The sequence below is a fragment of the Mustela lutreola genome, chromosome 13, assembly GCF_030435805.1.
Source record: "Mustela lutreola isolate mMusLut2 chromosome 13, mMusLut2.pri, whole genome shotgun sequence".
Classification (NCBI taxonomy): Eukaryota; Metazoa; Chordata; class Mammalia; order Carnivora; family Mustelidae; genus Mustela; species Mustela lutreola.
In genome coordinates, this window is record NC_081302.1 from 69,088,711 (window position 1) to 69,109,490 (window position 20,780).

Genomic DNA, 20,780 nt, shown 5'->3' on the forward strand with positions numbered 1-20,780 from the left:
GACCCCTTGTCTTAAAGGTGATCTTCAAATAGGTTTAAGAGAAATAAATCAAATTTTCAACCCATAGTCTGCTTTCTCCTAATAAAAAAGAAAAGAGGCTTTAAATGTTTTCTAACCTTTTTCTTATTTTCTTCACTTTGGAACAGAAGATTAATCACAACTACACAGAAATGTAATTTAATGTCTGTCATTTGGAATAGAAGGGAAAATAGATAAATACCTCATGAAGAGAGTGCTTGAAAATTAAACTGTACAACTAAGGATTTGATTAGGCCATTGATGGGGAGGATACTTCTTATTAAAAAAAAAAAAAATTCAAGTAACAAGGAAACACGAGAAACAGGATACTAAGTATTACACTTTTTGGCAAAAGTGAAGAAAGGGAATTTTGAGTTTTCAGGGTAAGAGATGGGGAATTACCCATTAAGAATTAACTCCCCCTTAAAATATGCCTCTCACATTGTATGACTGTGAAAGAATCTCGAAAGAAGAAATTGTCCAGAAGTTTGTCTGTCTAGGAAAACTTTGTCATATCTAACTTCACATGCCGTATATATGTGTAGGCATGTGTCCCTGCAAAGGTTTCTGTTTGTATGTGATATAACTCTGTCCTTAACAAAAAACATAGTTACAAGATATAAGTGATTATGTTATGCTCATGAGGTCAGTTCCTAGGAAACGGTGGTCTACCTCAGATTTTCACAGAATAAAAAACTGGGAATTTTGTTTTAAAGATGATATTATTGACAACTCTCCCCAAATTCCCATCTTCTCCTTCTTTCCTACACACAGCATCCTTTGTGATCTGTGAGCAGCCCAGATCATGCAGCCAGAAATCCAGTGATTAGCTTTACAGGTCACAAAAATGATGGCAACTATCTTGTCTGCTTGCACAGTGTTTTAACTGTTCCCTCCAACACTCAAAGACCCATCCGAGCGGCTAAAAGTGCAGGTCTGACAACAGCTGGGGTATTCACCAGGAAGGTCCGTTCCACATTGGGTCAGCCATTTCCAGGGGTTCGCCTCCCTACCTTGTCCATTTGAACAGGTCATCTGCAGCCCTTGGACAACCTGTGTTTTCCTCCCAAGACTTTAACATGTCACAGCATGAGCTGTGTGTGACAAGTGTGCCGTGTACGAGATTGCTGACTGTAGACTAGCAGGATTTATCTACCAAGGCAAACTCACTCTGTCAAAGGTAGAAGCAACCCAGAAACATTTCTTTCCAATCATATTGCAAGGTAGTGCTCGGGGAGTCACCATCCAACTGAAAACACAGTTGCTATCTCAGTATGGATGGTAGTACGGCTGAAGGTTGGGGGATGGGGGGGTGGCGGGGAGTAGGAACCCTGGAGAAGTTTAGAATATATTATTGAAGCACAATATCTAGAAATTTATCTCTGACTCATATTAAACCTGTGAAATTTTGTCTCTGGGTTTTCAAAAAATTTTTTATCTTTAAAAGAAATAAACTGACTTGCTGTTTTCCCTGGAGCAGTGAAATAGTCAGGAAAACTAAGACTAAAAAAGTGGTCCTAATGTGGGTGTTGTCTGGTTCATGTACTGAGTTATTTTAAAAATGAAAGAATTTATTTCATCCCTGTTCCCTGAGCTCTTTCATGCCACTATCTTCAAAGAGTATCCTAGAAACCCATAGGCATAACTGATTCACAGAAAACTAATTTATATGCAGCACTTAATTTAATTTTTCCAGTAGATCTCCCTGGTGGCGCTCTTCAGAGAATTTTAGAAAGGAAGTATGGCTTGTGTGGCACCAATGGGAGACTCTTCCTAAGATCTTGTTTTCTTCAGGGCAGGTACTTCCATAATACACCAAGAAGTCACTAATTCTAAAGCTTTCTCATAGTTAGAACAACAGTTAAAACGTTGCAGAAAAACATAATTGGCTGCCATGCTTTTAGGTATTACCTTGGAAGGAAATGAAAACGTTCCTTTTTTTTTTTTTTTTTAATATTTTATTTATTTGACAGAGAGAAATCACAGGTAGGCAGAGAGGCAGGAGGAAGCAGGCTCCCTGTGGAGCAGAGAGCCCGATGCGGAGCTCCATCTCAGGACCCTGGGATCACGACCTGAGCCGAAGGCAGAGGCCCTAACCCACCCAGGCGCCCCAGAAATGAAAATGTTCTTAAGAACCTATTCAGCCTTTAGATAATATGTCTAGAGAACTTCTTTTTTTTTTTTTTTTTTTAAGATTTTTTTATTTATTTGCGAGGAGAGAGCACACAAGCAGGGGGGAGGGCCAAGGGATAAGCAGTCAGCGGAGAGCCCGACACGGGGCTCAATCCCAGGACCCTGAGATCATGACCTGAGCCAAAGGCAGATGCTTAACTGACTGAGCCACCTAGGAGCCCCTGTCTTGGGAACTTCTGCTATCATTTTAATTCCCTTTTTTAGATGGCATATTATTTTAGATACAGAACACTTCTTTGCTATCTCCATAATTGTTTATGATGGAAAAACAATCACAATATATTTACAAAGTTTTATTTCTTCTGACTACAGAATCATTACTCTATCATTACTTTTGCATTCTAAGGCTCTGATTATTTTAATTTTGATTATGGGGCCACAAACTAGTAGCAGAATTACATATTAAAAAATGAATTTGAAGGGTTTAGGTAGGGTATGACTAATTCAATTCCTGATTTTTTGCACTCTGACAAACGTACACATTTGTGTTAACCTGTTTCTTCCCTGAACTAGCTGAGTGTTATCGACCCCTGTGATTGTCCCTATTCCTTGAAGGCAAAACCTCTAAATTCTATCCCAATGAGACTTTGCTCAGAAGTAGGTTTAAGTCAGTCAGTTTAAGTACCAGAATAGCTTTTTCAATCCCTTTATAACCACGTAAGTTCAGCTTGTCATTTTTCGTGACAGCCTGATTATTTTATTCTACACTAGGGTTGGAATATTTATTCCTGGTCCTACAGTTAGGGGTTTCCCCCACCCCAGTTTCCTTATTGAATTTTGATTTTTTTTTTCCCCTCTTTGAGATGGCAGTGCAGGCTCAAAGATGATTTTGGTTGGAGAATTATCTTCTCAAGTCTTGTCTTTACCTCCAAGACACAAAGCAATTGACTCCCAAATCTCCTTTACTCATTAGGGAATCAGGTTTGGATGTCCATTCTCGGGACGGGGCTCTGAAGATTTCTCTTAAAATGCAGGCACCCCTTCCTGATGGACAATATCTGTTCCCAATCAGGCTTCATATCCACTTCACAGAACATCTAGATGAGGGCTGGTGACTTTCTGGAAACTTCCTTTGTATGTAAGTTCCTCCTCCACCAAAAACCTGGTCCTTCTGCTTTAACTGACTGGGTAATAAGCTGGATAGGACAGGCTCACCTTGCACAGTGCCATTCTTAACTGTACCATAGATATTTTTCTTGAGCTATGTACCTTCCAGTAAAGCAGTTCTAAACCTCTCTAGTTACTAAAAAAAAAAAAAAAAGCCAAAATACTTATTAAAAATATCAATTTCTAGACCCATTGCATCAAAACATCTGGGAAAGGGATTTGGGAAGTTGAATGTTTACCAGTAACTCTCAAGTGATTGTTATCTTTAGAGAAGTCCAAAAATGCTACCATAAAATATTGCTCTCTCAATAAGGTATAGGACTATGTCTGTTATTTAATCCTTCTTAGAGCTACTAATTCCTATTTATTACCATCTACAGCCCTGTTTCTTAAATTATTCCTTGAGTGTTAGAATCACAGTCAGCTAAAGTGTTTGCTCGATATCTAGATGCCTGGCCTATGGGATTGGAATCTCTGGGGACTTGGGCCCAGGAACCTGTTGTTTTTTCACATGCTCCCTCAGATCAGAGTCACTGATTAAGGCTGCCGCTGTATAGTGTTAGCTTTAATTTGAATACAGATCACCAGGAACATTGGTAAAATGTGTATGCTGATTCAGTACATCTGGGGCGGAGCTTAAGATTCTACAAGCTCCCAGGTAATGCGAAGGCTGCTGATCCATGGACCACACGAGCACAAGGTACGAGAGAACTTTCCTGAAGAAAATGGCCCAAACTATTGGACAGCATAGAGCCTGTGGCCTTGTTTTAATGGGAGAAGTGTAGACCCCATGGTTATCCAAACTGTACTAGTCCTAATCTCATTCAGGGGCATAAGACAATTCAGAATGAAACCTTATCCTTTGTGAATGACATACCTGGCTTTCTCAACTGTCATTACTGTGTGTTGCCCACCAGCTCCACATCTTCACCTTTCCCCTTGAGCCCCTTCCAGACCTCCTGGCCCTGAACCACTCAGACCCTGAACCAATGCTAGACCATTGGACCAAAGACGTACATTTATCTTTGTTTCTGTGTGGCTGAGATAACGTCCGGCACAAAGGAGACTTACCCAAGGAGAGAACTATCAAATTTAATTTCAGTTTATATTTCTGTGTTCTTTTTTTTTTTTTTTTTTTTTTTTTTTTGGCTTCTTTTACTTCTTTTTCTTTTCTCTAGGAGTTCATACCCATTTCCTAGCTTTCAGTTCTTGAGTAATTTATCTGTTTCTGATTTCTTATCTATCTTTCAGATCCTTTCTATTTTGTAGCTAATGGAAACCAGGTGGTGATGAGTTGCTCATAAATGTGAACTCTTATTCTTCTTCCAAAGTCTGCTTTCAGCTAGGTCTCAGGATCATAGTTTATTGTTTTTGAACATTTGAGTTGGGACCAGATCGAAAGTGGGACAGATATTTGTTGCTTTTTCAAGACTGATTTGTCTTGCTAATTCATTTCATTCTGTTAGTTTAATCTTTCTTTCCAAATGCCACATTTCACAATTAACTTCAAACTCTGAGCCTCTGGATTTCCTTCAGAATTTTCTTATCTGTATACCAGAGAATAGCAAAAGCTTTCTGGTCCATGGACCCACACCATTGGGATCGCCAGGGGATTTTTTTAAAGCCCCAGGTCTCACTTCTAGTGATTCCAGCTGAGTAGGTCAAGCAAAGGACAAGGATTTGTGAAGAGCTGGAAAATCTGTTCTTTATCCTGCAGGAAGACCATAGGCCTTGGTAAGCTCTCACTGTCTCTTGCCCTTTTGCACATGATGCTACTGCATGTGTAGGACTCAGCAGCACACCCGCCAAAGATCGTGTAGGCTGAGATTGTCCTGTCCACCCACACCCCATCTGGTCCATCCTTGAGTTTTATGGACTCGATCTTCGCCTCACTCCCCAAGTTATTCTCTTCTGTCCATTTCCATTACCTCCACCATGGTCCAAACCACCATCCTTTCTCGACTAGATTAGACCCTCTGAAAACCGTCCTCTACACAGCAACCAGGCTGACCTTTTGGATTCATGAATTAGATGCCTTTGCCTAAAATCCTTCTAAAACACCCCCCCCCCCACCTTCTTACATCATGTATAACCCAAACCTCTCCCTTGGTCTTCCCAGTCCTCACTTGGTCTGTCCATTGCCTCCCTTTCTTTCCTCTACTCTACACGTGGCTGGCTCTGTCTTGTGCTCAGAGCTTACCTGCAGTGTCCTCTCTTCCCAGACACCTTCTCTGACCACCAGTAGAGAGAAACCACTCACTCAGCCACTCACTGTCCCATCATCCTTTCCATTCTTGCCTTATAAAGTGCTTAGAAAACCAGCACTTCTCTTTGGTTTTGCTTTTTAAGACCCATTTCCTCTGCTAGAGGATAAATTCCATGAGCCGGGTACTCTATACCTCGACTGACTGCTCTGTCTTGACACCTAAACAGCAGGGATGTGGCAAATATTTTCAAAATGAATGAATTTCCTTCATACTTCGAGCAGGAAGTATGAGCAGCGGTTAGCCAGGTGAGGTGGTGGGGGGCCAACTTGATTCTTGTGGCACCCATATTTAGGTTCTAATGCCCAAAGAGAAAAAGATATTTAGGGCATGTTAAGAAACTGAAAGAATGTGTCCAAAACAAAGAAGAGACAGAGGCTGTGGTAGACAGGAGTCTTACAGAGCATGCTAAGGATGTTCTCGAAAAGCAGCAAGGAGTCATGGAAAGGTTTTTGGCAGGAGAATAACAACAGATTTCCTGACAAAACTTCTCAGGAAAGGCTTGGCCTACAGTTGTGTCTGTCACACGTGATGTAGAAGATTGAAAAATGGCCACCCAGAGATATCAGCTCGGAAACATTACCTTGTTTGGAAAAAGCATCTCTGCGGATATCATGAGGTTAAGGATCTGGAGATGAGGAGATTTCTTTGGATTATCCAGGTGAGCCTGAACCCAAACGTCCTCCCATGAGCCAGGCAAAAGGGAATAAAACAGGGGCGCAGAGCAGATGTTCATGTGAAGATGGAAGCAGAGATGACAGCGATGTGGCCCGGAGTCAAGGAATGGCTGGAGCCACCAGAAACCGGAGAAAGCAAGAAAGAGATTCTTACCTGGAGTCTTTGGAGGGACCACGGCCCTGCAATGTCTTGATTTTGGTCTTCTGGTCTTTAACATCATGGGTAGAATCGGTCAATTTAAACTACCACATTTGCGGTACTCTGTTACAGCAGCCTTCGGAAATTAACACACGCACTTTGCAAAAAAAGAAAAATAGAAATAGAAATTCAGATGATGTGCACTGTCACGCATGGGAAGCCACCCCATCAGTGTAGGCCCAGAGTGTGAGACTGGAGATGCTTGTTCATCTGCTGTTTCTTCAGTCAGCCTTTTTCCCTTGTGGATGTTCCCATGACTCTAATGGATGAAGGTAAGCCTGTTTCATGCAACATGATGCTTGACTCAAGCCGGCTACTTCATTTTATACCGGGAAGGGAGAGCTGTGTGTGTTGTAGAAGCAAAGACCAACCGAGCAAGACCATGCTAAGGCTATTTTATCGTGAGTTTGCTAGAGCAAAAGTGTCAGCCGCCATCATTTGCATTTTGGCAGAGACTGAAAGCAGGCAGAGGAGTGGGAGAGCTGTAGAAATGGCGAAAAGGGAAGGCTTCAGGTGTGGGCTGATTGTTGGCGTGGGGAAGCTGTGGGTGGGCTAGCTATGTGACTGACTGGGATGCATATTAGCTTTTTTGGTTCAGAGATAGAAACAGGGACAAAAATTAGGGGACACTGTCAATTATTAATGAAGTCTTGGCCATTTGGGGCCAATTGTTGTAGGAATTCCTGGTTAGCTTCTTGGTCGTTACTGGGGAATGCCACCTGACTTGTGGCTAGTGTGACTTACAGCAGGCTGGCTTCCTGGCTGGGTAGTGTAGAGGAGGCTTTGTCTTCCTGGGCAGCTTGGGGCAAGTAGTGGGTCAGAGTGCTCTTTTTACATGGTCCAGCCATTGCCCATGTGTATACCCAGTCACTCAGAGTTGTCAGATTTCAGCGAAGACCAAGAAGGCATCCCTCTTGAGCCAGACGACATGTATGCATCCATCAACAGGAACACATTGGGAGAAGAGCCCTCAGCATCTGTGATTGTTTAAACCTCCCACCAAAGGCACATGAGTCTCTCTTTCTTTCTTTCTTTCTTAAGATTTTATTTATTTATTTGAGAGAATGAGAGAGAGAGAGAGCATGGTGGGGGAGGGTCAGAGGGAGAAACAGACTCGCCACTGAACGGGGAGCCCGATATGGGACTCGATCCTGGGACTTAAGGATCATGACCTGAGCCAAAGGCAGCCCCTCATCCAACTGAGCTAGCTACACAGCTGCCCTGACATGGATTTCTGATGAGAAGCTCCCAGCCAGCCAAGGGGAGCTTCTCAGTTTTAGTAACTGCGTTACCTTCAAAAAGATGAAGATAGTTGGTAAGGTTGCATGGGCTAATGAAGAGGCAGCAGATCTTGGGCAAACAGCTGAGCACTGTCACAGAAAAAAAAGGAAAAAAAGGCTGTCATCAGGGACAAGTTTTCATGCTGATGAGGTTGGGCTTTTATGGAGAAAGGAAGTTTACCAACTACACTTATATTTTAGACTTCCAGAAAGACAAGATCCTGACTTCATATCAGCGAAAGGATACATGATTGTGTTGTTTTGAGGCAGTCCTGCTTGGCTTAATGCATAGGGTTGCCTGTTCCCAGTCTCAATAGGTAACAGCAGGTACCCGTTGCACTCAACTAAAATGGCCTGGGTAGCACTATTTGGGGATGGGTTTCAAAAGCCTCACTGTCAGGTCAAGTGGTCTCAGCAAGGGGAATGATGACTTGGAGAGTAGCTGAGTATGGGCAGTGCTCCCAGCCCTTCTCCAACACTGAGATTCGTACAACACAGAGTGGAAGGCTTCTTTCTCAACACTGTGCCTCCGTGGCCTTTTCCATTCTCCAAACTCTGAAGTGAGAAACCCCCAGTATTGCAAGGCCCCGGGTCTCCATGTTCTCAGAGGTGGGTAAAGCAGTGGATACTGACCCAGGTTTAGCAGACAATTGGAAAACCTTCCGTGCCACTTGGACCATCACCACCGCAGTGAATGCACGGGAGCCTGAAACTATCAGTTCGTGTTGGCCAGAGCTGTAGAAAGAATGTGCAAAGTGCATTGTTTCAGGGACCCAGGCACGTGATTAGTGATAGCTTCATGAACACCCTCAAGGAAGAATTTAATAATTGATTAAAGACCGTGGGAAACATGCCCTAATGAAGAGAGCCCACAGGGTTCTCAGCCAGGCACAGTATGCTCCTGGGGGACCTTTGGCAATGTGTGGAGACATCTTCGGTCATCGTAACTAGGGAGATGCTACTCGCATCTAGTATGTAGAGACCGGGGAGCACTAAGCCATACAGTTGACAGGAGGGACAAAGAGAAAAACAAAATCAGTTTCAGGAAATGAAGACTTGGTGGAACAAGGGATAGTGCAGCTTTTCTTGCCTAGCGTCCTGGAGGTCTCCCTCTTTTTCTCCTTTCCCCCCATGGCTGAAACTCAGAGACTGCACGACAGGCTGGCTGGGACCATATGGACGAGAACACTCACGGGGGACAGAAATGAGACAGCAGGAACCTGGGTAACCAGGCGAATCTCCCAGAGCAAAACTGCCCCCCACCTAGACCCCCATTTAACTCTCAGTTGTTAATGTAGGGAAAATTAACTCTTACTGGACTATGAGGAAGAAGGAAAGTATTTGGAGAAGAGAATCCTTCTGAGTGGTGACTCTTGCAGTGTTAGTGCAGAAAATCCCAGCGCCATCAAGCCCTCTGCAGAGGTTACATAAAGGAGTCTCAGCCGGCGAGTGCTTCCAGAGCTGGTTCGTGTTAGTCTCACAGCGAGCAGCCCGGCTGTGGGAACACGTGTGCGCCATCTGGAGCGCTTAGCCGGGTGTTCTGAAAAGTTGTGGTGGGCCAGTCTAGGTGCTGGGTTTAGACACGCGTAGCTGTATTTTTAGAAGGTCCTTTAAAAATCTCAATTTCTGGGACTTTACTCTCCAGCTAAACAACTCCAACCAGTGCCTTCACTTTCAGCTCAGTCTGCTACATACTTTGTTTTTTAAAAAACTATGTTTTAGAGTGTTTCGGTCTTGATGGCTTTTATTCCAGACAAGCTGCATATGGAGCGGCGGGAAGTAACACTGGTTCCAAACCCCACAGCCAGTAGGGATGGGAATTTCACTGTAGTGCTGGGCTTGTCTCAGAATCCAGGTGGCACAGAAATGAGAGAACGGGCTTCCGTCCTTGCTGGGGAGATGCAGACTGACCCTTCCTGCAAGGAGCTTCCATCTGGGTATCCTATGAAGCTGCCGTGAAGGGTGAAAGTCACGTTTCTACAGAAGTAAACCTTAGTTTGTGGGACGGAACCAGGAGCCAGCGCTGTTCATTCAGTTCACCCGCACTGACAAGCAGGATGGTGAAGGCTTCAGGACCATGAGACGGACATGTGAGCCCCGCAGGTCCCAAGGGCTCCTGAGACAGCTGGACGACCACTTCTAGAGATAGGAGAGGATATTCATGAATTGAGTGAGGAGAGTGGGTTGATTTGGTAAGCCCTGGTAACCTTGGGATACTCAGAGGACTCCTTCCGACTCAGAGCATATGAACATGTAAGGACAACTCGTTGTAGAGGTACAGAGTCCCAAGTTTTCTCGGTCATTGAGCTTATGCCATTTTTATAAAAAGTCTCTAGAACCGAATGTGCTTCCTGACTCTCTTTTGCATATTACCAACGAGAGGAATGTTATTCCATTTGGAGGCTTTGTGCCTTTGCCAAGCTGAGAGGAAGCTTGTCTTTGTAATCAGGATGGGGAGGAGAGCACAAAGCGTCGACTGCTCATGATGGATTCTTCCAGATGAACTTGCTCATCTCCTAAACAGATCTGAACAACTGAATTTAGAGCAGGTAGCAGTTTGAGAGGCCTCTGCCTGATGGGGCTTTTATTCTGGTTGGTTTTGAAAAGAGAGTAGAGGAGTAGAAACCTAGCTTGTTTAAAGAATATTCCCTAGGTGGTGTGTAGCATGTCACCGAGGCTGGCTAGACACTTGGGAGCTTCCCCTTTGCTCTTCAAGATTCTCCAAAAGGCACAGGTGGGCCCATTTGAATGCATGAATGTCCTTACTGTGCGAGCTCAGGTGAGGTGTTGGTGCCTGTGGTGGCATTCTGTCACCATTTCTCTTCTTTAGCACTTTCCACAACACTACAGCCTACCTACCAACTGTTTCCAAGTGGGGGGGAGAGTCTGCATAAGTGGAGGTTCTCATGCCACTGGGAACATGGCCAAAGGATTTATTCCTTTTCTAGTCTCTTCCTTATACATCGGCATCTGGGTTGTCTTTCTAAATCTGTCCATTACAGGAGGCTCATTTCTTAAATTGGGGTCCAGGGTGAAGGTGGGAAATGTTTTAACTTCTGTCTTACCTAATCTTGAGGACATCTGTAAGGCAGACATTAGTCTAGACCTTATGGAGCATGATGCTTTTCCCTCTCACTGAACTGTGACTATAGGGACTTCCCAAAACAGAGATTTAACTAAAACTTGCTTGCTTACTATGGTAGGTCCAGTCTCCAGAGACCCATTTAATGTGTTTGATCTGATTTTCTATACTTTGGGGAGGTTTCAACGTTTAGTAGCAAGAGAAATTCCTATCTCGAAGCTTCCTTCAAGTGACTTACCTACAGTCCTTCAATATCTTCTTTTTTTAAAAAAGATTTATGTATTTATTTTGGAGAGAGCATGAGCGAGCATGAGGGGGAGAGGAAGAGAGGATCAAGCAGGCTCCCTGCTGAGCATAGAGCCTGACTCGGGGCTGGATCTCAGGACCCCGAGATCACAACCTGAGCAGAAACCAAGAGTCTGACACTTAACAGACTTCACCACCCAGGTGCCCCCAATATGGTCTTTCTTAAGGAGTATCTGTGCTGCCCATTATCTCCATTACTAAAGGAAATGCATCCCTCAGAATACAAGGACGCCAAAAATATCAGAATGAAGTGGTTACTCCGCAAAACAAATGACCCCGCAAGAGAGGGAGAATGGAGGGTGCTGTTTTCTTCCTTGCCAGAGGCTATGAAAATGTCTTTTCTGAGAACAAATAAGAGTTTCTGTTTTACTGGCCATTTAGATCATATTATTCATGATGTTTCTAAGTTGTGGTTTTAAGCTGACAAAGATTTTGGCATTCTCTCTAAAGTAATGAAGCATTTGTCCTTCTTCACTGCATTTTCCTCCATTATAAAACACGATTCCCATTTAAACTAATTAAAATGTAAACTTTAATGGAAAAGATGGTTGGAGTCTTTTGTATTTTTTTTTTCCCCCTAATTTATGGCTTGGAGCTGCAATTTTCTTCAATTGGCTTTATTTTGACCCTAGGGAAAAAAAGCAGTTGCTCTCACTGTTTTGTTTCTGTTTTCTGTTATATTCAACCCTAACCTTTCAGAATTATTCTAATTCTTTATATGACTTATGAAGCTTTACGCTTATTCTGAAGACAAGAGGTATGAGATTTGTAATATTCATAATGATCTTTCAGACTCGATGACCAACACGCGCCCCAACCTACTACTTCACTATAAGTCCACTTCCAAAAGAGAGTTCATTGTTTTCTTTTAAGATTTTATTTATTTATTTGACAGAGAGAGCAAGAGAGAGTATAAGTAGGCAGAGCAGAAGAAAGAGAGAAGAGAGAAGCAGGCTTCCCACTGAGCAGGGGGCCCAGTACGGGGCTCCATCCCAGGACCCTGGGATCATGACCTGAGCCAAAGGCAGATGCTTAACCCACTGAGCCACCCAGGCACCCCTTGTTTTGTTTTCTGATGCAATAGGCATCCTGATAGAGTTGTACCTTTAGTATCTTCAGCTTTTAATTGAAATGGGAACTGGTTGTTTGCCAAGCTTCCCATTTCCCTCCATCACTCACTCAGTCTATCTGCCCCAACCCTGGGCACTGATAGAAATTTGTCAGCCCTTATTCACAGTGGGCCAGCTTGCTTAAGCCCCCACTCTGAGACCAGCGTTTGGATATAAGTCGTTTAGCCTCTCCAACACCCAGTTCCCTCCTCTGTAGAGTGAGATGTTGGAGAGGTCAGTAAATAATAAGAGTTCACACAAGTGGTTAACAGGATTGGTAGTAACTTGGGCTAATATTTATGGAGGAACTTTACATGATTTTTCCTGTGCCAGGACTAGTTAGTACCAAATGGAGTAGGAGACGGTGGGCGGGGGGGGGGGGGGGGGAGCAGACTAATAAATGATGACTTTGGATAGATAGATTAATAATATGGTGAGAACTAAGTTCAGGAGACACAAGAGGAGCTCTAGAAGCATGGCGTGAGCCCACGAGTTCTTTTCAATGCTTTGAAAATCAAACAAAACGCCTACACTGGCTCTGAGAAAGCTGAGCCGCCCGACTATAAAATGCCTAGTTTCTTTGCGGTAGCTGGAAAATGTCAACTGAGTGTGGTAAGACTGGTTCCATGATACCGATCCTGAGCCCTGGTTGGTAGTTGGAGCCCTAACTAGCAATTCTGGCACCTGTGGCAAACGGCGTGCGACAAACCCTAAAATCAACTTTTTAATTCATTTTGCAGCTCACAGATGGGTGTTATTACCAATGTGCACCATCTGGTGGCTTTCTATTTTAACTTTTCATTCTTGCCCACTAGACACAAAGCTTTTTGAGTTATTATTTTAAATGTGGTGACCTCTAAACATTCATGACTTGGGACAGAAAGTCCTGGTCATCCTGCCCTCATTATGGTCCTGATTTTGAGTTCAAATGCACAATGTATTATTACTTAACAACAGCTGGTTTCCTAACCAATGTTTTTTAAGCATGAGTTCCATGAAATAAAAATTAACAAACGAGAACCTTCAGTTGCAAAAATGATTTTGTTAAAAATGAGTGTTGGCTAAAAGACTCCAGACTGCACTGCCAGGTGGCAAGTTTTTTGAGTCCCCAAACTTTATGTGTTCTTCATTATGTCTGCCATGCTCAGCACTTAGCACATGTTGGACACCTGAAGCCCACCAATGGACCAGCAACATCACAGCCATCCAATTTGGTTGCTAATATGTTTCCAAAAGGCCAGGACAGTATCCAAGGCTAGGACAAACTCCAGGATTCATTGTCACTTGTGTGGCTGGAGCCTTGAGCTAGTTGGATATTGCCTTCACATGTTCCAAAGATCTGTTTTGTGAATTAAAACCCCTGTAGACACACCCATAGACTCCATCACTCCACGAGAACACTTTTTGCGACTCTGGTCTTATCTTCGTTGTTACTCTGTTATATATCTTGCTTACTTTTGTCTTTTAATTTTTGTTGATATGGCCATATGGATAGATTTCTCTCTCTCTCTCTTTTTTAAGAAATAGAATATATCAGGACCATCTGGCCAGGCTAAAGCAGCCAACAATGACCCAAGTAACTATCAGGGAAGCCTGGGCACAGTAATGCCCTGACTCATTTTCTCTCTGCTTTTGACTATGAAGCCACAACTACTCATACCTCAAGGGCAAGGAATTTCTTTCCTCTTCTTTTTCCATCTGAAATCCTTTCTCTTCTTTATGCCCTCCCCACCCCCCACCCCAATTCAATACATTAGGCTCTCCAGGAGACACTCTCCATTATCTCCTATTTGCAGGCTTGCAACACTTATATTTTATATATACTTATATGCCTTCTTTACTAGACAATATGAACAGCTTTGTTGGTTTGGGAAAAAGAGGAAGCCATTCGGAAGTGTATGAAGTTGAAAAAAAAAAACATGTTATAAGCTTAGAAAATTAGACGTTGCATGAGAAGGGAAGAAAATTTCAAAGTCAAGCATCAAAATTAGATCTGGAAGTATTATGATTTCTTTGTTATTGAAACATAAAATGATAAATGCATAAGGGGAAAGCTAATCAATTAGACTTCAATTTTAAACTATTATATTTAAAAAGAATACCACACGAGGTGCCTGGGTGGCTCAGTGGGTTAAAGCTTCTGCCTTCGGCTCAGTTCTTGATCCCAGGGTCCTGGGATCGAGCCCCGAGTCGGGCTCTCTGCTAAGCGGGGAGCCTGCTTCCCTTCCTCTTTCTCTGCCTACTTGTGATCTCTCTCTTTCTCTCTGTCAAATGAATAAATAAAATCTTAAAAAAAAAAATAAAAAGAATACCACATTTAAAGCTAACATGGTTCAACAACTACTTACACAGATAAATATTTATGACATGATAGACAAAGGGGAAGAACTTTAATAGAGAGTGCGTTCTTACAGACCAATAAGAAAAAGAACATCCCAAATGCAAATGGCCAAAAAGACATGAGCAGGGCGCCTGGGTGGCTCAGTGGGTTGAGCCGCTGCCTTCGGCTCGGGTCATGATCTCAGGGTCCTGGGATCGAGTCCCACATCAGGCTCTCTGCTCGGCGGGGAGCCTGCTTCCTCCTCTCACTCTCTCTCTGCCTGCCTCTCTGCCTACTTGTGATCTCTCTCTGTCAAATAAATTAAAAAAATCTTAAAAAAAAAAAAAGAAAACACATGAGCAAATAATACCAAAGGATACAAATGGTTAACAAGCATATGGGGGAAAATATACAACTTTACTGGTAATCAAACCAATTCCGATTTAAGGCAACAAAGTCCAATATTTGTGTAGAAATTAAAGACTTTTTGAGACAACAGAACGTAAACTGTGTGAGGGGTTAGGCTAATGACGACTTTCATACTCCGAGGAAGTATGAAAGGTTTGAGTCAGCCTGTCTAGCGGGCAGTTGGTCAAACCTTTTCAAAAGTGCTTCCCCTTTAGACTCACAACCCCGCTTCCTTCAGCAGAGTTTGTTAAGCATCCAAAATGTGCCCCCTGGTTTCCAGTAACTAGAAACTAAATTTCAAGTGCTAGGGGCTAAATCTGTCCTAAAGAAATAATCAGGTACCTGCATGCTCATTTAGAAGGGTGTTATTCATGGAATTATTTTTGATAGTGAAATATTGAACCCAAGTGTAATACCAAGCGGTAGGAATTTGGTTAAGCAAATTATGGTAAATCCATGTAGTAAAATGTTCCCTTAAAGACAGGGTGAAAATGCTCCCAATATATCATGGTATGAAAAGGTTAGTAGCAGATCAACATATACAGACTAATCCCAAAGTTGTTTAAATAGAAACTGAGTAGAAAAAAATTCTAGAAAATTTTAGTCTGTATACCACCCTCAAAAAAAAAAAAAAAAAGTATCACCGGAAAGGGTTTTTTAAATATCCTCTATACTTTTCTACCCACAGTGAACACTGATTATCAGTACAAGCATAAAAATATTTTTTAGTTCTTAAAAGTGGTTTCTTCAGAATAAGATGGGTAGATTTACACAACATTGTGATTGGTCAGTGCAGCCCACTTGGAAGGAAATAAAAAACTCTCTGCTATTGAAGATGTTTACTGTTAAATTTCAAGAACACAAACACCAAAGATTTAAATATAATAAAAGTAAAGTTGTTTTACGTCCTCAGGCCAAGAACCGTCCTATAAGCACAGTTGTGTGATGGCGCACACTCACACGGTGTCCTTGTAGCAGGGTGAAGTCATCTCTTCGCCGAGTTTACCGCTTTTGAGTGAATGCTGTCATTTCTCACATACGGTTAAAAAAAAAAATCCATTGCTACCACTGCAAGGATTCCCAAGAGCAGTACGTTGGGACCTGATGGGTGGAAGCCTCCATCAACATATCTTGGTTTATGAGATTGACCTTTCGTCTAACATTTTTCTTGGAAGAAAAAACGATCTATCCTGAAAGAAACACATGTACCCAAATAACGCAGGAGGTGGGTGGAGAGAAACCAACAAATGCACCCCTTCTACCAAGCTATTACCCCTCATCTCTCCAAAATATCATTGTAAACAAGGTAAACTAGAAGGCTTAGAATATTATTTACTTCAATGTCTAAAACGCCCACTGTGCCCTTTTCTCATTGTTTTCTTGGTTCTTTTGTTCTAGATAAGCAGTGGCAGGAATTGGCACTGGCAGGAATTCGATAGGACTGAGGGGGGCCAGATATGTCTGTCTCCAGGTTTACTGTGCATTGTGCATTTTGAATGATTTGTGCCATGATCCTGTAATGACCTGTGGTTGTTGTTCTTTCCCCCAGAATGTCGAGTGGTGAAGTCCACTTCTTACACCAAAATAGCTTCATCATCCCGCAGGAGCACCACCAAGAGCCCAGGACCTTCCAGGCGCAGCAAATCCCCTGCCTCAACCAGCTCAGGTAAAACGTCGACAGAGATGAAGAAACTGTCTTGTTTCTGACGCGTGATGAGCAGAGGGTGTATGAAGCCCAGAGTATGAGGTTTTTAAGATAGAGGAGATTCTGGTTTACAATTTTAGAACAAGTTGGAGTGGTGGAACAGATTTGCCAGAGTCTAACAGGTTAGCTTTAAGAAAAAGCATCGAGCTTGGGAAAACTTACTTAGCAAAGACTCGGCAAACCCCGATTTGCCCACAAATAGAAGTATACCACTGACTTGCTTCATTTCTACTAAAAAAAAAAAAAAAAGAAAAAAAAAATCAGTTTTTCAGGTTAAGAGCTCCCAACTCTACAAGTCTCCGTCAAGACGTTTATTCTGTGTGGGTCTGGCTTATGAGGAGTTTCCAATCTGTCTTTGCTAAACTTGCGTGTAACACCTGTTTTACTTTGGACCCCAACACAACTCTGGAGCTAAAAGCAGTGGGAATGCAAGCCTGGGTCAAGGAAAGCTGCAGCGGCTCTGGTGCTGGTGCTAGAACAGGAGGTAGACTCAGGAAATGACCATCTCAGCCCTGCATCTTTCTTCTTTGGTCTTAAAAATGACATGCGGCCATTAGGTGTCTGTTGGGTTGGGTTTGGTTTTTCCTTTTTTCTGTCTGATTTCAGGAATAAGGTGTTTTTCACTGTCGAAGGGAATTATTTGTTAAATCATATAAACTGTTAAATGGGAAATTTTTAAAAGATTTTATTTATTTATTTGACAGATAGAGATGACAAGAGGCAGGCAGAGAGAGAGAGGAGGAAGCAGGCTCCCTGCTGAGCAGAGAGCCTGATATGGGGCTTGATCCCAGGACCCTGGGATCATGACCCGAGCCGAAGGCAGAGGCTTTAATCCACTGAGCCACACTGATGCCCCTAAATGGGAATTATTAAACAATACATATATCCAGGTGATTGTCCCTAATCTCATGCAGACAGAGAAGCTCTTATAAACAGAGGCAAAGACCTTTGGGGCCTACACGGAGGCCTTCTTGTAACCACCAGTGTGGCCCCAGAGGCATATCCAAAGATCTCTAAGTTGGGGCTCCAAGGCCTGCCTCTGGCATCCTTCACCAGCTCTTACACTACAGTGTACGTTATACCTCCAGCCTTAAAAATAGAGGAGCTATGATCTGTTTTTCCTAATAAAAAATAATACTATAACCTCCAAAGTGAGTCTTGGAAAAAGGAGCTCTTCATAAGCTGGCTAGCCGGAACACCTAGCTCAACTTGGTTCTCTGAGATTTACCTTCTCTCTGGACTTTTACTAGTTATAGCTCTTTCCTAGACAGGTGTCCAAAGATCTTCTCTTTTGAATCTCCCGCAAAGAGTGGTTAACAATGGGCAGCCACTGCCTCCTCACAGCATGTCCTATGTTGTAACCAGCCAGGGAATGTGTCTCATGTCATAGCTGGCGCTAAGATGCAGATTTTTGGCTCCTCCTCGTGTAAGGGTGGGCTGAGAACTCCTTCCTTAGTATGACGTAGCTCACCCAGACTGGATAGAACCCTGAAATGAGACTTGCTAACGGGTAAGGTATTGAGACTCAAAGTTCAGAGTGCATGAATGTCACCTGGGAGTTCAGTAAAGGTCATTCTGACGGCCGCCCCAGATTCTGACCGAGGGCCATAAACTTCCACAAACCTATGTTTTAGCAAGTATTTTAGACGATTTTTAATCAGATGGTCTTTGCACCATATGATGAGAATCAGTGGGTTCAGAAAGTGGTTCCCAAAATGTGTCTCCCTGTACCAGCAATAGCACCATCCCCTGAGCACGTGTTAGAAATGCAGTCTTGGGGCACCTGGGTGGCTCAGTCAGTTAAGTGTCTGCCTTCGGCTCAGGTCATGATCGCGGGGGGCCTGGGATCGAGCCCCACATCGGGCTCCCTGCTCAGCAGAGAGCCCGCTTCTCCCGCTCCCTCTGCCTGCTGATCTGCCTACTTGTGCTCTCTCTCTGTTAAATAAATAAATAAAGTCTGAAAGAAAGAAGACGGAAGGAAGGAAGAAAGGGAAAGGAAAGGAAGGAAGGAAAGAAGGAAGGAAGGAAGGAAGGAAGGAAGGAAAAAAAGAAAAGAAATGCAGTCTTGATGAGCCCCTTCGCAGACCCACTGAATCAGAAACTCTGGAGCAAGGGCCCAGCCATCTAGGTTTTCATAAGCCCTCCAGGTGAATCCAATGCTCGTCCAAGTTTGAGAATTAATGAAATACAGATATCAAGAGGGAAATAAATACATGGAGTCATCTGACTGTGCATAATCTAGTGAAAGATACAGCTTGCTAATCTTCCTTTATTGGCATGACAGGGATGACTTCCTTTCCACGCCTCTGCTTGCTTCCAAGGGGCAATGTCCATCTTTAACCCTTGCAACCCAAGAGCAGAGCTCTAGACACCATGAAGTATAGACCCAGGTTACAATGACCCACTTTCAGAGAACCGATTACCTGGGGCAAGAGAGAATTTCGGTCTGAAGACCACCCTTTTCTGGAAACAGATATGGGGGAAAGTCTTTGCCTTCAAGAGAGATACCACCTACACACAGACCACATTTGTAGAGGTCCACAAATTAACCTTGTTGACTAAGCTTGTTCATAAACCAGCCCATAGGTTAAAACTGAGCTCTTTGGAACAGGTTCAGTCTGGACCAAAGAACACTGCTCATTTCCTTTGAGCAAACCTGGGCTATCCAGTGAACCCCCATGGAGCAGTAAGGAAGAAAGAGATCTTGGGCCTAGCCAGCCTGTTGCCCCTAAAATCTTGGCTCTTTAGTATAACATGGAAAGGAGAAAGAAGCCCCATAGTACACGAAACATTAGCAATAATATTAAAAATAACGACATTAAAAAAACAAAATTAGTCCCCAATCCAAAACGAGTCTGACATTGACAAAGTTTTCTTATCTTTTCTCTCTTTTTTCTTAGTATATACCAGGTGTAATGGGGTAAATATCTAATAACACATGATTAGCCAAATTCTTCTGTCTTTTACAGTATGGCTATTTCAACAGAATCAATATGCATTATTTAAGCACTATAGCTATTGACTTCTTGTTGTGATTTTTTTTTAAGATTTTATTTATTTATTTGACAGACAGAGATCACAAGTAGGCAGAGAGGCAGAGAGAGAGAGGGGGGAAGCAGGCTCCCTGCCAAGCAGAGAGCCCAATGTGGGGCTTGATCCCTGGACCCTGGGATCATGACCTGAGCCAAAGGCAGAGGCTTAATCCACTGAGCCACCCAGGCACCCCTGTTGTGATTGTTTTTAACAGTTTTTAAAATGTTGATTTATTTTTATTTTTTTTAATTGAAGTAGGGTTGACACAATGTTGCATTCATCTCAGGTGTAGAGCATGGTGATTTGACAAGTCTATACATTGTGATGTGCTCTCCACAGTGTGGCTCCCATCTGTCACCAAACAACACCATACAATGCCATTGACTACATTCCCTGTGTTGTGTCTTTTATCCCCGTGACTTATTCGTTCCTTAACTGGAAGCCTGCTTCCCCCAGTCCCCTTCACCCATATTGCCCATCCCCCAACTCCCTCCCTCTAGCAACCATCAGTCTGTTCTCGGTATTTATGGGTCTAGCTCTACTTTTATTTTTGTTTGTTTATTCGTTTAACAGGTTTTATATTTAAGACCTGTGGGCTGGCAGTGAAGTGCTCCTAGGTTTGGGCAGAATTTTTTTTTTCTGTTTCTATTTAGTCCTCATAAGTCAAGGAAGAGGGATAAGTCAGATTATCGTACACATGTTGAAGAATGTTATCATGAATCTGGAGTAGTTACGGTCTGCTGCTGAGCTTTTTACTATAGATGCAAAAGAAGTGTCCTTGCATTTTCTGTCTGATTTGTGGCAGCCAAGATTGAATGAGGGAACGCAAGAGAAAAACATGGAGAGAGAATTTTTGCGACTCAGAAATAACTTTGCAAATAGTGAAAAACCTGTTCTACTCCAAAAATGAATCTAAAATTTGAGTTTACAAAAAAGAATCATGAATCTAATTTTAAAAAGATAATTATGAATACAGGACGTTTATTGCGCTTTAGGATTAACTGGTAACATAATCACTACTCAGCATCTCTAAGATTATATAAGTCTTATAAATATAATATATCTAATATATCTAATTA

General features: G+C 42.8%; 1 protein-coding gene across 5 annotated transcripts in view; it reads left to right on the forward strand.

The window, feature by feature from the left end:
• DCLK1 (doublecortin like kinase 1) overlaps window positions 1-20,780 on the forward strand; it is a 347,358-nt gene that overhangs the window by 234,578 nt on the left and 92,000 nt on the right. For all 5 annotated transcript variants that reach the window (XM_059144249.1, XM_059144246.1, XM_059144247.1 and 2 more), the window contains exon 5: window positions 16,513-16,629. In XM_059144249.1, coding sequence (XP_059000232.1) covers window positions 16,513-16,629 — 117 coding nt within the window. The remainder of the gene's footprint in view (window positions 1-16,512; window positions 16,630-20,780) is intronic.